A 16,023-nucleotide genomic window follows, 5' to 3' on the forward strand; every position below is an offset into this window, starting at 1 on the left:
AGTATTTCCACTGTTCGTTAATAGCCGCTTAAAATTACTTAACAATTAGGGTGCTTTTTTTTGAAGCAACATGTTTTTCGCTCCTATCAGTCAAACTTGTTGATATATAGAAAGAAAATTTGCGAAGATAGACAGACATTACTTATGCAATTTTAGTTTTTCTTACATTGTCACCACTTAACCGCTTTTAACAATAAACACTTAATCCTACCTAGAAACATTTTGTAGAGAATTAAACTCTATGGAAAAACGTGTGTAGAATTTTTATTTTTAAATCGATAGTTCAGCCACTAAAGAATTTTAAACATGAATTCTTATATAAAATGAACTTTCGAGGTTTTAACGTTTAACGCTTTTGAAGAAAATTCTACCCTCTAAAAATGCTTCGAGGATAAAGTTCGTATAATGAAATGCGTCTGAATGGTAAATTTTTTTAAAACAATTAGTGAAATCTTTACAATGTTAATCAAATGGAAAAATTTGAAATTCCGAGCCACCTTTCAAAATTGAATTTGAAGGATAACCTTCTGCATTTTTATTTTTTATTTTTATTAAGTATTAGTTTTTCATTTGGGAGCGAAAAAAAATGTTGCTCCATAAAAAAACACCCTAATAACAATATGGAAGTAGGTATATACATTTTTTACATTAATATTTATACTGTTTGCATACGTGCACGTTTCTCAAGATGGAGGCTTTTTGCATAGACAATAAGTTTGATTTCACGGTCAACATGCATGTTAAGAATAATTCAAATATGTAAACTATAGTGTAACAAGTACGTTGACAAACTTAAACAAAATATTTTATAAATTGTTTAAATTTCAATATTTCGTATCGCGGAGCGATAACAATATGCAAAATTGTTCGAATATACAATTTTTATCGCATATTAAATAGACCCATCCACCTTGATGCTATTTTGAAATGTACCTACATTTTCCACAAAAAAAAAAAAAACACACTTCCATTTAAAGAATTGAATATTATTCCTAATTACACGAGAAAATACAAGTTGTACCATCTTTAAGTAGAAATTGTATAACGATAAAGCAGAATCAAAATTGTGATAATAATTAAATGGTGGGATAAACTAAAATAGTACCAAGTAATTATTGATGCCACTTAATGTGTAATTCATAAAGACTTGATAATGTGTATTCAAAAATTGCACTGAAAATTTTTAATTAGAAAACCGTACATTAGCAAAAAAAAAAAACAAATTACGAACAAATTCAAAGTCGATCGCAAAAAAAAAAAAAAAAAAATGGGTGCGACAGTAAATCAACTATTCAGACCACGCCGAACCAAAATTAAACATTTCAAATTCTTACATATATCTTCTGATCTCATGTAATTTAAATATATCTATGTAAGAAATTAAAAAAAAAAAAAACTATATATGATTTGTCAAACCAGTTTTGAGTAAAATAAATGGATAAACATTTCACAATTTTCATTCAAATATCATGAATTTTAGGTACTTTCGACTTAGATATCAAAATTGTCTACCGGTTTATTAAGCTATTGTATTAACCCTTACGCTGCACACCGGGGTCAAATTGACCCCGTTGCATCTTCACCGTATATTCTACGTGAAAAACATCAAAAATAATCTGATTTGATCCAAGATAAACAATGTAATATCGTAAAAGTCATTAGTTCATTCTTTTCCCAAGAATTCAATTTCACTCACTCAAATGGATACTTATTTTTCATCGTGCAAGTATCTTCATATTTTTTTTCTTGATTATCTCTGTCTAGAAAAGTACTCAGTAAATTTTCAGCTCAAAATACTGAAAATTCAGTAAGCTATGATTTTCTGAGTAGAATAATTAATTTTTTGGTATATTGTTGATTTGTGATTTTTTTTTTTTTTGCATATTCATAATTTCGTTTTGCTAAATTCATATAATCTTCCTTGAAACGTAATAGTCAAAGAGTATCCCCAAATTTTTTCAAGGCCTTTCAATCGATATCTCCGTTTCTAGGCAATGATTTTTGACATGGGGTCTCCAGCGACCCCAGTGAGACACCAGCGTAAGGATTAATATTCTAAATGCAAAATCCACGATATTACATTACATGAGATATTTTCTAACAGAAATTTATAAGTCAAAACAATCAGTGTTGTTAGAAAGTTATATTTCTAAAATTTCTACTAATTGAAAAAAAAAAAAAAAAAATGTTTTTCTATTTCTCCTACCCAAAGATACCAAATAATAATAATAAATCCACTAATCGTATCGCAGTGAAGTTTTCTGAAAAATTGTATACACTACACTATAAATTTTTAATTTTTGATCATATCCCTGACGTTTCCAGGTAAATTTCAATGCTGAAATAACACGAAGAAATGTGTAAAACTAGTATTAATTTCTTGTTGATATTTTGGTCCTTCGACTACAAACTTCGCGGTGTAATTGAGAAGCGAACAATAATTCACAGGTATGTATCACTAATTATCGGATCAGTCTGAGGCACCTTATACAAGATGAACTTTATTTACATTCATAATATGTCACGGAATGTGATTTGGATGCATTGTAGTACGTAAATTTTTTTACCTTTTCGCTACTTTAATATCAGAATATCGGACGCGATTTTTTTGTAACATGTTTAGCAACAGTGCCTGCAGTCATTTACAGATTTAAAGCCATGATATATCAAAGATTGCTCGCTCTATTTTTATGTACGTTTTTAATTTTCACCCTTAAAAGTAATTAGTTAAGGCTTTTTCTTAGTGCGTTAATTAAATTTAAACACCTGTGTTGTAGCAGGTGTAAAATAAGTGTAAGAAAAGTGTAAAAAAAAAGCCAAGTTTCTTTTTTCACGTCTTCGCTAATATAAATTGAAAAATGTTTAATGCAGGTACCTGATTTCTCATTCTGAAAACTTTCCCTCTGCAGCATTATAGATAAAGAACTGTTTTCTCTTTTTTGTTTTGCCTTCGTTTTTATTCTTTACATAGGATGAATCTCGATACAAATAGTCAACTAGGCTCATGCTTTGACTATTTCGTTTTAATTGGCACAAGCGAGTTTATAATATTAGAGTTCAAGACTAGTCTCGAAATGTATCAACGCAAGATGGCTGTCTCTTGGTAAGCCTGTGTATACCATCTTCAAAGATAATTTGTACTGCGATTTTAATAATTATTGCACGTTTTTTAAAATTTAACTATCCCATTGTTAAACAACCAAATTCAAGAATGGAAAGAAAAGCATTTTCTAATAGTTACCTTTCATCATAACAACAATAGTAATAATAACAACAATAATTTAAATAAAAGCACATTGATTCTGTTTTCCTATCTTATTCTTCTCCTTTTTTTTTAGTACATGAGCGAATACTTCGACTTGAAAAATTTGAAATAATCATTTCAATCACAGTAAAACGTCATTGCACACAACCAAATAAAATGTTTGCTAATAATAGAATATTAAAATTTTCGAATTTGCACTCTCTCTAATATTAGACGCGATTTGCGATCGCAACAGCAAGTCTTGAGTGAATTTCATCCATTACAACGTAATACTATGGAACACAAAATGGGAAATTCAACCAGTGGATTTCCATCGGTAGCTCTCAGCAGACAAACGGAAACACCTGATCTCATCTTCAAGAAGCATGAAGGTGGAACAAAGAAAAAAGGTGACAAACAATCTTTTCATACCTAATTTTGGTACTCGAAAAAAATTAGAGAATACTACTTGGTAGTGGAAGCCTGTTTTAACAGTCTGTTTCTACCATTATGACCAAATAGGATGCCAATTGAAATTTATCTTAATTTTAGATACGGTGTTCACGAAGAGAAAGAATAAATTAATATGCAAGTGACATTGCAAATTTTTGAAAATTTTGGCACTTAGAATCCGCTGTATGCCAGCAGAATATTCAAACCTGGAAGCTTTTTCAAATCGTCAATTTGTATCAAGACCAAATTCAGATCAATTCCTTTTCAGCAGTCGTTATATTTTCTTCCATCCCATAATCCGAAAACAAGCCTTTTCTTTTTTAAAGTGGAACCAGATTAACTAAAGGCTTGTATACAGATAAATGCCTGAAATAAAATTAATTGCAATACTTGACGAGAAATTTCTGTATTCACCGAAATTACCCTGAATAATAATGATAATGATTAATGGAAACGGATCTATGATGGAAAAGCAAAGATACCAGACAGAGTTTGCGGTAACGGTGGGTTATTTTGAGTTCACAGTCCCCCAGAAAATGAGTAATTACATCAATCTCTCCTTCGGTTTCCACGTTTGATATTAATCCACATGACGAAGCACCAAGATCAGAGTAAAATTGATTCATCGATACTTTTCGGAACGAATGCGCATTCTTCAACGTCACGTCACATCAAATTTGCGATGAATTGGATCAGAACTATGGATGCTCGTAGTCACCTCTGCTTATAAAACTGCATAGTTTCCAAAATGCAGTAAACAACACGCTCTGCATGTTATCTAGTCCATATAGCATTCATCCAATCGTCATTTAATTCTTCCATTGGTAAAACCTTCAAAGCTTTCAATGCCTCGAGGTAAAAAGTCAACTCTGAAGTAACAACGCCATGCTGCGGTCCGCCATTGTTGACGATATTCATTTTCACAAGTTGCTCCCTCAGCTTCTCTTTCAGTGTTGTATTTACACTGCGATAAAGGCTTTCCACTTGCGACGAAGGCAGTATGCTGGAAACAGCTTCGTGCAGTTTCACCACGTGTCTGAAAAAGCAATCGTTATTAACGCTTTGACGTAACAGTAATTTGAGAACAAAGTGACCAGTCAATTTGAATTTCAAAATTCACTGAATTTTCTTTGTCTTCTTTACCGCAACCACGCTCAACTTTTTCTCTGACTTCATGCATCGACATATCGCATTTTGCGACACTTTTTCTAGACTTTTCTAAACTTTGGGATACAATGATCCACTAGTAGTAAGCAGAAGATCGTAATTGCTAGTCGACTTATATATGGTATATGTGAGACAGCTCAAAAATGTGGCGAAAAAAAACATAACTATACAAAGATGAAGAAAAGGTGTAACTAAACCGCATTAAATCAATTTATAATTCAGGAGCAAACTCTCTTGTGTCCTAGAAAAAACAAAATGCAACACTGAATTTCAATTCATATCACGTTTTTGTTTTGACCAAAATGTATATTTTGTATATAATACATACATTACTTTCTGGATTCAAGTGAATAATAGCTTACTATATTCATAATTGAATACGCTATAGATCGTCTGAGACAGATTTTTTCTTATGTTAATCGGCTGGTAAAAGAAATCCAACACGTGTAATTGTTACAATCTATGGATGATAAGATTATGATGTAGTGGTAAATATATCAATGTTACCCAAAATCTCATTCTGACGATCTACGGAGAGTTCACACAGAAATATAACATAAGCTATTATAATTCGAATCGGACAATCAATGTGAATTTTTTGGTAACGAATGATAGGATAATGTTATTTTTCTGAATTTGTTAACATAATCAGGTCTTTTTACATTTAAAATTCAATTATTCAAAAATTTTTTTAAACGTGATTAAATTAGTTTAAATGAGACTCTCCAAGCGATTTTTTTTTATCATACTCGTACATTATCAAGCACTCACATTCACATTGTTAGTAATATCATCGTTATAATCTATATGTATGAACACTGATATTCAAGTGAGCTCAGTAAATGTGCAAATGTTTTCTTTAAACTTTTGAGTGAGCGATAAAAATTATAAGGATCCAACTTGAATTATCAGCAATAACCGAAAAATTGGAAAATCCCATTGAACACCTCATTTCGCCGAATTTCTACGACAAACTGCAAGTATTTGCCGAAATTTTTCGACGTTTTCCAAAATTCCCATACAATTTAGAGAGAAAAAATATTGGTAAATGGGAATTTTGCTACCTTGAAATATTCTTGAACGGTTGCGATGGAACCGGCGGCCTGGCAGTCCAGTGCGATAATTGCGCCCCAACGAGGCTTCCAACGATGGTCAAGACCTTTCCTTCGATTTCTCTGACGTGGGCTCGAATATCCCTTTCAACACTGTCCAGCAAAGCCACGCCTCCACTTACTGCTGCTGCACCTGCGACTCCTCGACTTGTTCCGTGATCGGCCAAAACTGTTGGGCAGGTTGCATAGAATAAACAGTATTCTGTATTTGTTGAATAAGGATTACGGCGATCTAGCTGGTTCTTTAAAGCAAACCTTGGAAGTGAGCCTTGACGAATGGCATAAACCACAAGAGCAACTGCAGACTGCGACTGGCCAGCACAAGAATCGTGCTAGTGATGGTCTTCAATCCTGCAACTTGCATCGCTCCAGCTCCAAGGACTAGTTGACAACAGCGAGAGTTGAAATGTCGCAACAACTCGGCCAAATGTCTTCCCAATGTTCCTGACAACGTTGTTAGTTCGTTGCTTGTGCTGAAACGAGGATCTCCGTCATTACAGTTTGGAACAAAATTTGGTTTTTTAGATTAATCTAGACTCAACTGCTTGAAACAACAGTCAGGAAGTGAGAGAGGAGCTGTTTAAAAAATCTCCGATAGTGTTATTTGTGACAATGATAGTGAGCAAGACTGAAACATCCCTATTGTGTAATAGTAATGAATCTCAACAAATTCAAATAACACAATGTCAAATTTCAACGTTTTATATTTAAAAGGTTCAAAACAATTCAAATTCAGTGTTTTTTTTAATCTGATTCTAGTGTTTTTGGATTTATTTTTCTCGTTGACCAGATCCCAAAAAATTGCGAGCAAGACATGCAAGACAACATTACGAATATCTCTTGTACCATACTTACAAAATAGTTATTTTCGTACCTAGGGTGTAAAGTTTTACGCCTATGGTGTCAACAATATTTTTCATCGCAGTAGATGGAAAATATGCAACCAAGGTAGGAGGGAAGAAGAAGGGAGCACTTGGTGGAAGATGAATTTGAACGAATAAAAGAACGAAAACCGCATAGTCGGGGCGCGGGAAGGGATGCAAGGGGCGAAGCTCTCATCAGGGTGTCTTAGAGACAAAAATACTCTGTGAAAATTGAAAAACAAAATACTAATTACAGAAGACAATATTATTGAATAAAGCCAAATAAAAATGTGTATTATTGAACGAAACTAAATTTTATTGGATATAATTCGCATTTTTATTGGCAGCCGCGAGTAATTTCGGAGGGGTAAAATCATCAGTCTACACTTTGATCTTCCGTAATGGCTATTAAAAATCGTCGAAATAACTAATTAAAAGCTTCTGCTTATGACACTATGACACAAACTGTAAAGACACACCAGTGGTCATTTTATCGTGCGACGCGTGTCAGGATAGTGTTATATTCATTTGAATTTGAAATCATTTGTTTGAATCATTTGTTTCACGTCAAATCACGCATTTTAACAACTTTGAATTTTACGCCCACGAATGGTGCATATTCGAGCATACGTTGCGCCCAACATGACGAAAATCTATTCTTTTACACTCTAGACGTTTTTTCTTCAGGCAATCTTCGGAATTTTCTACAGTGAACCAAATAAATTCAAAAACATTTTAAGTGAATAAAAAACAACAGAGTTTAATCACTTTAAACGTTTCAAATATGAAACCTTTTCTCAGATCGTTGATATCTTAGCTCGTGTTATTCAAAATTGATAAAATTCATCTCTTATCGTATGTTAGAGACGATGGTTTAGTCCTGTTAAGCATCATTGGCGCACATAAGACTGTTGTAGATTTTTGGAATAACTTTTTCTCTTGTTTTAACTTTTGATTTAATTAAACACACAACACACCTGCAATATTCGTGAATCATTTGTATAAGCATTAGGGTAGTTCCGACCACGGCATACTTCTCATCTCCGACAAAGATGAAGTTAGACACTGGTTCAGCCGCGTCTTTCTTTTTGCTCTTCTCAGTGTCCTCGCGCAATTTCGACTCTGTTGGGAAAGATTTATTTTCATACACGTGGCTCACTAGATTCTGAAATTCCGTTGGAACATCCGCTTGACGCCACCTTTCCGAGTCTAGAAGAAGACTCAATTTCGTTTTACGCTCAGCGTGAAATCGCTGGACAAATTTAGTTGCTTGTGCCTAATGGATGAAAAACAGTAGCAAATTACACATGGATTAAGATTTGCTGAATTGAAAGGCACTGGTCGTATAACAAAACTCACTTTAAACGCCGACCGCAAAGCTGTGCACTGTTTTCCGCAGAGTTTTTCGCACGTTACAGTGAAGCCTTCGACCATAGAAGCGAGTTGACAGACTTGTAGAGCGGTTGCTTTATCGCTAAGCCAGTGAACTTTCTCATTCCAATTCTGTATTTCTTTCTCTATTTGCTTACTAACAGCGGTATCGTTCATTGGCTTGTCTTTTTCGTTTTGTGATTTGTCCCTTTCGCTCGCAGCGGTAGAAAGCAAGTGGCCCAATCGTTCGTGACAATATTCACAAACCGAAGTTAGCATGTCCGATAGCTTGCTGGTAACACGAACGTGTTCATCGCGAGAAAGCAGACAATCCGTCAGAGAACTGTCCACTGAATTGTCGGTCTGACCAGCTGCCAGGTCTGAAGTATCGCGAATGACATCGTGTACTGCCTGAAATTAATAAATTACTTATATAGGAGGTATTCCCCATCAATTCAACCCCGTTCGTCGAACCGTCTCGGCTAACTTGGATTAGGCAAGACTGGTAAAAGAATTGATTGTACAAAAAAAAAAAAAAATGTTGATTTTCACTGAAATTTGTATAATGCGATAGAGCTTATATTTTTATTCTTATTGGAAAAGATGTTTTCAGCGGAAAAATCGAAAAAAATTGAGATGATATTCAAATATTACTAAAATGAGGCCAACTGTGAGTGAAATCGCATGAAATGTGTGGCAAGTTGGCAGAATTATTTGATCTTCATTTACGAGCATAAGATCGTGCGAACCTTAACTCTGTGGAGAAGGAAGGTGAAGGATTGAATGGTGCTGTGTAAAAGAGACAGTCTTTCGACAAGAGAGAGACTCCCAACTTCCAGATGGTCGCTGCACGAGTCGCTGGCAGCCAAAGCTTCTATCACACATTGTTTGGTAACAGCTCTCACAGTCATAATGGCTTCTTCTTTATACGTATCGACAAACTGAAAGTGTTTCTGCCGCAAAAGGCCCGATATGATCGACACCAGTTTGTCCTGTTGAAAAAATAAATTGAGTATAGTTATTTTACTGCAAGAATTTTGTGGTAACATGGACATTAATGTATTTTACATTATAATTTTGCTTACCCCGTCAAGAATTACGTTTTCTCCTCCCAAGGGCCTGTTTAAATCGGCTGTTGCGTAGCGCTCAAACTCAGTTGACAACATCTTGTCGATAAGTCTTTCCATTTCAGTGAGTTGCGAACTAAAATGCCTGAAATAATTTCGAGCATATAATGAAATAAGATCACACTTACCGAATACCTATGTTTCACTTTTTGTTAGTTTTAGGAAAATTACGTAATTAAAAGATTTTTCCTTAAGAATTCACGATCTGAATTAAAACTTGACCAGCAAAGGAAAAAACATTAGAACGTATTGAAACAGAATTGTTTTGACTACCAGCAAATCCAAATTTTACATGAAAATTGATCGCATGATGTCATAATTAACCCAGATTTCTCGTTTCACCGTTTTGAATACGTATCTAAGGATATGGATTCTTGCTATTTATTATGAATGAATTACGACGTCTTCTTTGGAATATTTTGTGTGAATTTGAATTTGTACAAAACAATTGAACGAAAATGGACAGAGACAAAATTGTGTATCAGAGATTGGATTGAATGGAAATTTGAAATTGCGTTACAATTTAAACATAAAAATTTAAATTAAAATAAATCAAACACATTTTCAAAACAATATAACGATTAATTCCGTTCAATTTTACATCGCGTTATCAGTTTCTTTGTGAAATTCAGATTGCCAGATATTTACACGAATCTAACTTACCGAGGTATAATATTTTTTCTTCCACTCGATCCATTCTAAGTGAATTTTTTGATTTTTACAAAAAAAATCAAATAAAAACGCATAGAATCGAAATTCGATGTGTAATACAAATTGGATCAAATTGCAATAGCCTTAAAATTCAAGCACAGCAAAATGGAAAGAAACCGAAATCATTGACACACATTCGAAACAGTAAAACGATTAATTCGAATTGATTTTCACATCATGTAATGCAGTTTATTGAGAATTTGTTTTACTCAAAAGTTTGATAAATCTCAAACAATCCAATCTGCATCCATTTCTTTCTATTTAAATGCTGCGAGGATTCGAATTAATGTGAAACCGTAAACGATATTTGTGCTTTCATTGTTTCCCATAGGTTTCTTCTTTAATTGAACTTAATCTGTGATGAGATTTCGAATATATTTAAATTGTAATTTTGGAACCGAAAAAAGGTATTCAGCAGAGGTCAAGTTTTCTATTGTTTTTAATCTTCCAGCGTTTAATGATCAAGACATCGATATTTTGGAAAGAGGTTTGATAATTAGAAATTTCAATTGAGATGCGAAGTACAGCCTTAACCTTCCTTAAATCAATATTCTACGAGTAACGTAATTACCTGAAACTGTGAACACCGTTCAATTCTTGCAGTAAGATTTCTTGCGTGGTGGAAATCAGATCAAGAGCTGCGACGTAATCGGGCGTGGAGAGAAGTAGTTGTATCATAGGCTGCGTCTGGTGGACAGTTGACATAAGTTTGAGCTTTTCCTGGACCATCAAGTGGTTGCACCTCGCTCGCTCCAGTCTAAAATGGTTTAAAACTTGGTTACAGAGACTGAACTATTACGAATTCCTTGATCATGTACCTTTCAAGCTAATCCTGCTATGTGTTTTTGAAAGAGCGTCTCGCATTTGTTTAAGCCAAATCTAGACCCACCGTAAAATTTCTAAGGAGTCCTTAACAAGGCTTTTGTCAATTTGATGAATATTTTCTCGCAAAGCTTTCAAAACTGTGATTGTTTGGGTCAGTTGTTCCATCAGAGCATCATGCGACGTCATCGCATGGAAGAATGCTTGAGATTTTGACGCCACCTGTTCTGCTATTCGAACCTCGACGATGTCCAGATAATGGCTGAGCTGTTACCAAGAAAAACAGTCAAGGCTCAATGACAGAAAACGGACTATTACTAAACAGAGAGTATTTTTAGACAATGGAGACAGTTTGAAATTGAGATTGATTAAGCGAGAGTTCTCCGATGCAACTTATCTTCATCTAAAAGTGAAGGTCACAATTTTTATCCAGTGATTAAAATGTGACAAGAAATATTTTGAACATGTAATTTGACTCTGAATCGATATAAATTATACAAGGTGTCTAGGCTTCAATGGCATATCAAATTTCCTGGCGCTTTTCGCTTTTTTGGACAAATATATTCATTTTTACAAGATGCGTTTTAACTACCTGTATCGACAAACTCACTTTTAACGCGAAAATTCATTGAATTATACATGTACGGAATCTTGAATTCAAGTTAAAAAAGTCAATCTTTCTTAAATTAATTCCAGCGGGTGAAATATTTCGGTAGATGGCTGAAAATGTCCGTGAATTTTGAGAATTTACACATATACGACCGATTAGTCAAGTTGATTGGGTTTTTTCTTTTTTTTTTAACTCAAAAGTGTAGAAGGAAAGCTTCATGTAAATATATTTTGTTATTAAAATTAATCGATAGGAAGCATTGTTATTGAATTTAATCATCTCATTCATTGATACCTTCTTTGCGGTGCCCACGATATCTCGAAATCGACTCAACTGATTCACTTCAAATTTGGAGACAGTACTCTAGCAATGTTCATGTTCTTTGCTACGAATCCACGTCTTTTTTATTTTCGTAATTCTTGTTGGTTGATTTGAATCTTAAAAAATCGAAAATTTTGACCAATAAAATCGAATTTCAAAAACAGATGGCCACCATTTTCAAATTTCAGGCAAATCGATTAAGCCGTTTCCCCGATAACGTGGAGAATGGAAAACCTGTCACCAAGCGAAATGGTTGACGTTATTGTCGACAATAATGCTTCCCTTCAATTGATTAGAATTAAAAAATATTCAGAGTAAATTCCACCGACACACTTTTGAATGAAACAAACTCCAATCAAATTAAATAATTGATTGTTGAAACATATATTGATAATATTCACCCACTTTTTTAGACATCCAATCAAGATATGAGCAAAAAATTCTTCATTCTTGTCTGAAGAAAATATCACAGTATAAGTATTTGTACAAGAGAAAATCATACCTAGCCATTTTTTCAATTCAGGAAAATGTACCGAACACTGTGAATTGGTTTCAATACTCGGTTATCGGCGAAGTTTTACATTTTTTTAATAACAATTTGATAAAAACTCAAGTTTAATTTATATGCATAGATGATTGTACGTATTTGCTATCTACAGATGTAGTACATATTGACTAGAATATTTGCCTTGGAGCGGTAATAACGGGATAAATTGCCCGATTCCCCCGAAATTTCCCTGAATTTTCCAGACTGCATCTAATTCCGTGAGATTTCTTGGTTTTCCGGAAATTCCCTGACGCTAAACACCCTGATGTACACATAGAAAACAGCACACAACATAAAAAGTACATAGAATGGCCTACGGAGTGTAGTCGTGTCCATACTTTCTCTTGCATGAGTTTAGCATGGCTGGCTGTGTTTCCATCTTCATCCAATAGTCCTTCCTTAGCGAACGGGAATACAGCGAGGAAATTTTCCTTCTGAGCAAGGTCCAAATGCGGCATCAGAAAGATCTTTGGTATGCTCGACAAGTCGAATTGAGAACGTTCTGCAAAACGAATAAAGAATCAATATTTTCATCGTAGCCATTGTTCAGGTTACAAGACTAGCGTATATTTCATGTTTGCTTACCCAGCGACTTGACTTTCCTGAGATTGGGAAAATTCTGCAACAACTCGTTTGGCGAGGTGGAATTGTTGGAATTTGTGTTCATGCGCGAATGCTTACGATATCTCTGTAACAGAAATGAAAAGTGAATATGCGGTACAGGAAAATAATCAGGGAGAAAGAACTTCTCGCAAAATACTTGACGATAATATTATCTCTAAAAGATTATACAAACCCGTGCAATCTTCTTCATATAATTGTCGAAGTGCTGCATAGAGACGTCAGGCAGATACGGACTTTTGGGTATATCAACTTTTTCAACAAATGCATCACCCCATGTCTTGGTGAGAAAATTACTTTGCTTTCCTTTGTTGGGGTCATTCAGTACCGCAGGCAAGTTTTGCGCAGCTGAATAAATGGTCCACGACGGAGACGATCCGGTTACTTGACCGTTGCTTTTCTTTTGTTGCTGTTGCTGCTGCTGCATCGTCGCGTGTTTTGTCGCATGGGCTATGTAATCCTTATCCGAAACACCTTCGACCGGAAGGCTGCTGCATACACTGTTATACCCATAACGGCAAACAAACGAACCACCTTCTCTTGCGCAATGTTGCTCTCTCAAGTGTCTAAGATAAAGCATACATCATCTTTATATAGTATCTTATATAACACATACGATACTAAGCAAATTTTAATGGCACAACCTAAGAGATATCGAGCAATTTGAGAAAAGATTTTAGAATCAGAATTTTCAAAATGATTAATAAACTCTGGTGTTTTTTATGCGATTCTTACATGTTTCGACTCATTTTCGTCACTGATCAGATCTTCACAAATTGTCTAGACAACATTCGAGATAGACTCTTATATGATAATATAATGATAACACACGAATGTCATTGTTAACGAACATCTATTTTACCGTACTAACATAAACCTAATTTTATCTAGTTTCTAAATCTGTACAAAGAACAAAATGAGACCAAGACATCATAATTGAATGATAAACACCACAGTTTACTCATTTTGAACGTTCTGACTACAAAAATTTTACTCAAATCATTGATATCTAAGCTTATGTTATAAAAATTTGCTCAGAATCATTTCTCTTTGAAATTACGGATGTTCTATCACACATCTTCACTATCATTTATGCAAATAACATTACCGGAGATTGTTTAAATGATCTTTGTAAGGATTTCTCCTCTTTGCCTAACTTTTGACTTTTGATACTGGCCAACCAAAATCGACCAATTTGCCTTCATCGCAACAATTAGCTGTGAGAATTCGTATTGTTTAAGTTGGTAAGGTTGATATAACAATGCAATTTTAAGAAAAATCGTTGGTCCGCCGTCTTAGGAGGATGTGAAGTTTAAGCAACTGAAATAGAACAACATGAAGTCTAACAATCTAAATACTCAATAATATCAAAATCATTGTGAAATAGCGTATTGGTGATATTTTTGCAATGTTTAATGTTCTTCAACCTTGTTACAACTGAACAACTGCCGAGTGCTTAAGCATTTGACATATAATTTCATGTGATAAATCAAGAGAAGAATTGAAATTGTGTGGAGCGACTGAAAAGATATCATATCGTGGATCTTTCGAAGTATTTTAATCTTTAGGAGTACAAAAAAAATAATTACTGCCAGGTAGTGCGATGAAAAGGAGTTACATAAGCATCTAATTACTACCACAAGAGTCTGGTTAGATCAATAGCTTATGTTAATTTGAGTAATAATAAGTCGTTGCTTTAGACGAGTCATCTTTAATGGATGGAATATTTAGAGGAAGTCATTGAAATAAAAAATTTTACAGATTCACTGCAATTTTAAAGCGAGTCGCTAATGCAAACAAAGTAGATTGTTGTGCTAAGATTGTTTGCATAATTTACAACAATATCAATGCTTGAAAGTTGGCTCAACTATGACAGATGATGAGAGAAGAAAAGTGACCGATGGAAACATATGACAGTTTATTTAAGCATCTCGCTGAATAGATGAAAGATGAATACTGAACATTGAGTAAGACCTTTGAAGTTTTAACCAACAATACAAGGCGGGCTCAGATTAACAGGGGAGAATTTATTCGGGCAATGACGGCGGCAAGGTCAGCTGATGATTGCGGAAGGTGGCAATGATAACGCGGTGGGACGCAACGTGGCCAGATAAGTCGAAAATACTAAGGTGTGGAGTCGGGACCTACCTTATGAAGTCCTCGATGTATCTGAAGGTGATATTGGGGCAATATTCGCAGGAAAACGACGCGGTGGAAACCTCCGGTGCCTTTATTATTTTCGCCATTTTATCACACCTGTCAGCTCAGCTCACCATCACTTCGACTGGTGTTGTCGTCCACCGTTTCACCGCTCAATTCGCGTAAACCACTGCAGTTGACGACATCAAACGCCAACGCAGGCCATCAGCATCCAGCTGCTAATGACAGCCGTTCCACGGATTCAACTGGGAGTCTGGGCCGTAATGTTAGAAAGAGACGGGACTCGGCGCCGTGATGTAAACCGATGTAAACTGCTAGCAATACGTCATCCTTTTATGCATAGACCACGGATTTATGACATAAAGTATGGTGGATTGCACTGTGACGTCACAACATCACTCCCCCGACAATTCCAGATGCTAGACACTAGATCTAGCGATCGATTCTGTAATTTCACTTGTCACATATCCCACCATCCGAGAATTTTGATTAGTCGACTAAACTTTGCAAGGCAATCAGAATGTTTGGATGGTGGGGACTGTGAAAAATGCTCTGAAAGTACAGGCCGATGCACCGTCGGTAGTTCTGGGTCAGCAGGTACCGACTAGGCATTGAAATGCAGTGGACAATGGATGCTCAATCGCGGTTTTCACACAAACGGGGAAAGGAATGATCGTCAGAATAATAAAGTAAAAACTTACCTTACCTTTCGAGGATGACTGGAACTTGATGAACAATAAGTCGATGAGGTGACAGGAGTTCAGAGAAATGACTGATTTTGTTTGTTAGGTATTTGATTTAATTTGACATTATTTTAAAATTCAAAATACAAGTAGGCATTTTTGACTTTATAATATAATAGAATACACGGAATAATTCATACCAGCCCTCTGA

The 16,023-nt window shown here is 34.9% G+C and overlaps 1 protein-coding gene and 1 long non-coding RNA gene across 3 annotated transcripts in view; one reads left to right on the top strand and one right to left on the bottom strand.

The window, feature by feature from the left end:
- LOC124212744 (uncharacterized) overlaps nucleotides 1-4,032 on the top strand; it is a 5,943-nt gene extending 1,911 nt beyond the window's left edge. The window contains exons 2-4 of the long non-coding RNA XR_011176369.1: nucleotides 2,326-2,448; nucleotides 3,479-3,654; nucleotides 3,797-4,032. This is a non-coding gene — a long non-coding RNA (uncharacterized lncRNA). The remainder of the gene's footprint in view (nucleotides 1-2,325; nucleotides 2,449-3,478; nucleotides 3,655-3,796) is intronic.
- scat (VPS54 subunit of GARP complex scat) lies at nucleotides 90-15,433 on the bottom strand. Of its 2 annotated transcripts, none has more exons than XM_046613060.2 (13): nucleotides 15,118-15,433; nucleotides 13,145-13,535; nucleotides 12,934-13,036; nucleotides 12,687-12,850; nucleotides 10,938-11,137; nucleotides 10,620-10,805; nucleotides 9,296-9,422; nucleotides 8,960-9,202; nucleotides 8,199-8,621; nucleotides 7,817-8,115; nucleotides 6,232-6,449; nucleotides 5,929-6,145; nucleotides 90-4,733 (listed from the first exon to the last, which is right to left on the bottom strand). In XM_046613060.2, the coding sequence occupies exons 1-13, from the start codon at nucleotides 15,213-15,215 to the stop codon at nucleotides 4,472-4,474; spliced, it is 2,931 nt and encodes a 976-aa protein (XP_046469016.1). In that variant the 5' UTR covers nucleotides 15,216-15,433; the 3' UTR covers nucleotides 90-4,471. The 2 variants fall into 2 exon arrangements, with proteins under 2 accessions (XP_046469016.1, XP_046469015.1); XM_046613059.2 differs by having other exon boundaries at nucleotides 12,666-12,850.
- Between the last annotated feature and the right edge of the window lie 590 nt (nucleotides 15,434-16,023).

This window comes from Neodiprion pinetum, chromosome 2 (assembly GCF_021155775.2).
Source record: "Neodiprion pinetum isolate iyNeoPine1 chromosome 2, iyNeoPine1.2, whole genome shotgun sequence".
Taxonomy (NCBI): domain Eukaryota; kingdom Metazoa; phylum Arthropoda; class Insecta; order Hymenoptera; family Diprionidae; genus Neodiprion; species Neodiprion pinetum.